Source organism: Trachymyrmex septentrionalis, unplaced genomic scaffold (genome assembly GCF_001594115.1).
Source record: "Trachymyrmex septentrionalis isolate Tsep2-gDNA-1 unplaced genomic scaffold, Tsep1.0 scaffold151, whole genome shotgun sequence".
Lineage (NCBI taxonomy): Eukaryota > Metazoa > Arthropoda > Insecta > Hymenoptera > Formicidae > Trachymyrmex > Trachymyrmex septentrionalis.
Genome location: NW_017304665.1, coordinates 132,556 through 136,151, shown reverse-complemented (window position 1 = coordinate 136,151; position 3,596 = coordinate 132,556). Strand labels below are relative to the sequence as shown.

The 3,596-nt window shown below is 32.1% G+C and overlaps 1 protein-coding gene across 1 annotated transcript in view; it reads left to right on the top strand.

Moving 5' to 3' along the window:
* Positions 1–2,419: 2,419 nt before the first annotated feature.
* LOC108745851 (sodium-dependent nutrient amino acid transporter 1-like) overlaps positions 2,420–3,596 on the top strand; it is a 31,085-nt gene continuing 29,908 nt past the window's right edge. The window contains exon 1 of the mRNA XM_018482247.1: positions 2,420–2,757. Coding sequence (XP_018337749.1) covers positions 2,740–2,757 — 18 coding nt within the window. The 5' untranslated portion in view covers positions 2,420–2,739. The remainder of the gene's footprint in view (positions 2,758–3,596) is intronic.

Here is a 3,596-nt window from a genome sequence, read left to right as displayed (position 1 = left end):
GTTACGTCTAATATTCCTCAAATATTATTAAAATATTAATATTAATATTAAGTATTTTATATAAGTACAATTTGAATAAATATAAAAAAATCATAGTAAGATTCTTTATAATAAAATAACAATAATAATAGTGATTAAATAAGGGCAATTAGGAATTCGTGCTGTAATAGGTGCGCTCAAATTATGGACTGACGTTTGGTCCAGTAATTTAAGCATACCTATTACAGCGTGGTTTCCTAATTGCCCTTATTTAATTACTATTATTATTCTTACAATTTAAATTTACAATAAATAACAAAAAGATCTTACCGGTTTACACTGCATCTTAATGCTTAAATAACATTTCGATGTGATTTTATGTACATATTTAGTTCTACAATTGCGCACTGAAATTATTTTCAGTCTTTAAACGTAATTTTGAACTAAATTGAGATAGTGTTTTTTATGAATTAAAGTAAATGTTATTATACCTTTTAATGTTCATACAATATTACAATAACATGAAATAATGTTACTTTTAATGATTATATATTTTCAGAAGTGGACATATAACCATCCATTAATATTTCAAGAATATTATTTGATATTATATAATTTTGGTAAAATGTTATTAAAACGTCACATTTAATAGTCTAAGAATATGCCTGAAATATTATTTAATATTAAATAATATTTATGAACGAATAAACATTGAGGTCAACAAAATGATTTCACAATAGAATTACATGCGTTACATTCGTTATCATATTTGCAATTGACGAAACTTAGTGTTACAATTACTGACATGTATATCATTATGATGCCACGGCAATAACTGTGTGTATCAATAATAATAATAAGTATTTTTGTTCTTCGTGTTTTGTATAAATCGCAACTTAATTCGTTCCTATTACATAATTGTATGTTCTTAAACTTTGTGGAGAATGGAATTGTGAGAATCTTACGATGTGTCGCCAGAGTCTAGTGAATGCAGTACATCGTATGCAATATTAAGATAAGCGCTGAGCAACATTATTCCTCAAAATAAAAAGTTTTAAGAAAAAGATTAAAATGCATAAATTATTTTACAAGCTCGATTTCCTAAGAAAGAAATGCAAGAACAATATCGCAATAGCATTGCCTCTAAATATATGTACATAATAATCAATAATTGAAAAATTATAAAATTTATATTGCGATTTATACTGACAAGCTTTTACATTTACATTTTAAATTTGCGAACATTTTAGATGTTCGATTATGCAAGAGTATGTGCAAGATAAATGATATCTATATTTGTATCTCTTTCTCTCGACACTGAGGGAATTTATCAGTTCTCCTTTCGTTTAGAAAGGATTCCGCGTCATTGTACCGAAGCGTGACATATGGTAATATCACGCAACTGTGACGTACACGCACCAGCAGGAATGGTGTCTCCTGGCGTTCGGCACGCGGCATTACATTATATTATATTTTTTTTATTTATTTAATTATATGTTCTTATATTTAACTGTAAATTTAATTTTGCAATCTTGCTATACAAAATATTAATTTTATTTGCACACTGCAAATTTATAAATGCATGCTATTACAATGAGTCTCAAAATTACACGTAATGTTGTAACTATGAACAAAAATTTTTTACAGTATTAAAAATTTTTATGCATAATTACAACATTTTGTGCATAATACAAGTATTATGAATATTGACGAGCGAGAGACACCGGGGTATATCACTTGTACTAGTAACATATGTGTGAGACAGCGAAAGGACACCGCAAGCCAGCATCACGTCCAATTACCCTTTCTCTCTCAATTGTGCGCCTTGCGCTAAGGACAGAATATCGGAGGGCCCCCCCACTATTTTCTCCATTCGCGCTTCTCCGCGTTTCTAATAACACATACGTACTTCGGTACGAGCGGTACGTAGCCCGCGCGCCGAACGCTAGGGGACACTATTCCTGCCGGTGCATGTTATTATTGCAAATAGAAAGAAACAATGCAAAGAAAAAATGCCTTTTATGATCGTAGCGTACAATTGCAGAATCTTCAATCCTTTCCTAAACTGTTTCGTGTGCAGCTTCGTCTGTATATCGATCGATTAAGGGGAAAGGAATCCCTATTCTTCCTACCTTTCATCAATTCGTTTCTTTTTTCATAAGTTTATCTTTTCCTACGGAATTGTATCTTCTTTGTCTCTAATTGTTGGGAAGGAAATTTCCGTCTCTCTATTATTTACATTCTTTTCCTCATCGAGTAAAACTTATTCCATTTTTGATCGCGTGAAGGAAAATATATTCCATTTCGTTTATCGTGGCCTTTTTGCGGAGATTCCTTTTACTGAAACGCAAATCTATTCTTATTTTATTATATGGAGAATTGTGGGGTCCAGAGTACGCGTAATTATCTAATTATCCCTTTGTGCGAATTATAACGTATGATTCACTGTCGCTCCTACCTAGTTACCACCTGGTCGTCTACCTAGACGATCGACTCGTCGTATTTCACTCAGTATTCTGCCACCTACCGTCGCGGGGATATATAGTAATGGTTATCGTTTTATCAAATAAGCTTCCGAGATATTTCTGCGGGAGAGAGAGCAGACCTCGCCGCCTGGTCCAACGATCAGTTTACATCAGTAGCATCAACGTTCGTAGATATCCTTTCGGAACCAAGTAGTGGTCGCGTCTCAGTTTCCTGCTTTGAATGTAGGTTGATTCCGATTCTCATTTGTATCTCTCAACGTGGTCATCATACGCTATGTACAAGACACGATATGTGAGTAAACAATTTGTTTGAGACGTTAAATGGTATAAATATAAACAATTGGATTAAAAAATAAAGAAGTATTGAGCGAAGTAAAGTGTGTCATATAAATATTAACGCAGTAGCGATATAATTAATGATCATAATGGCAACGTGATAATAATAGTTTTATTTAATAATACTTGCGCGAAGTGAACATAAGAACACGCGTGGAATCAATGCCTCTCATTTCTTTTATCCTGAATCTCTTTGTCGCGTCAAGCACTTTTCGTTTCTTTTATCATGTATTTTACGACTTACGAACGATAAGTGAAAGTTACTCTAAATATATCATCAGCTTTGCAACGTCGAGCTAAAACTGGAATTCAAAAAAAAATAAAGATATATGTGATAATTCTTATGCAAGTAGATAATAATCTTGAAATAAGATAAAAATAATCGCATTGTTAACAATGTTAATAGCACAAGTGCAATGATTGTAATTTTCAGGTACAATAGCTTTAATGTTTGCCGAGTGATTTACAAAGGATTTTTATCCAAGAGTATTCGCGATAAAGCCGTCGTTTGATATCTTTGCTATTCCATTTTCTTCGACATCCTTTTACCGCGAGTATCTCGCAGAATGTAATTATTATTAAGTATATAGGTATTATACTTTAATCTAGCCTATGATTCGATTACAGAGAGGAAAACATGTTTTATGGATATGAATAGACGTTTTCTTTTAAACTTGTACCTATTGGCACTGACCTATATTTTTATCGCATGCATTAGAACTAAATAGTGGACTCTCATTTTCATTATGTGTCTATGTGAAATGCGTTTATATGAAACGAATAAGACAATTAAAA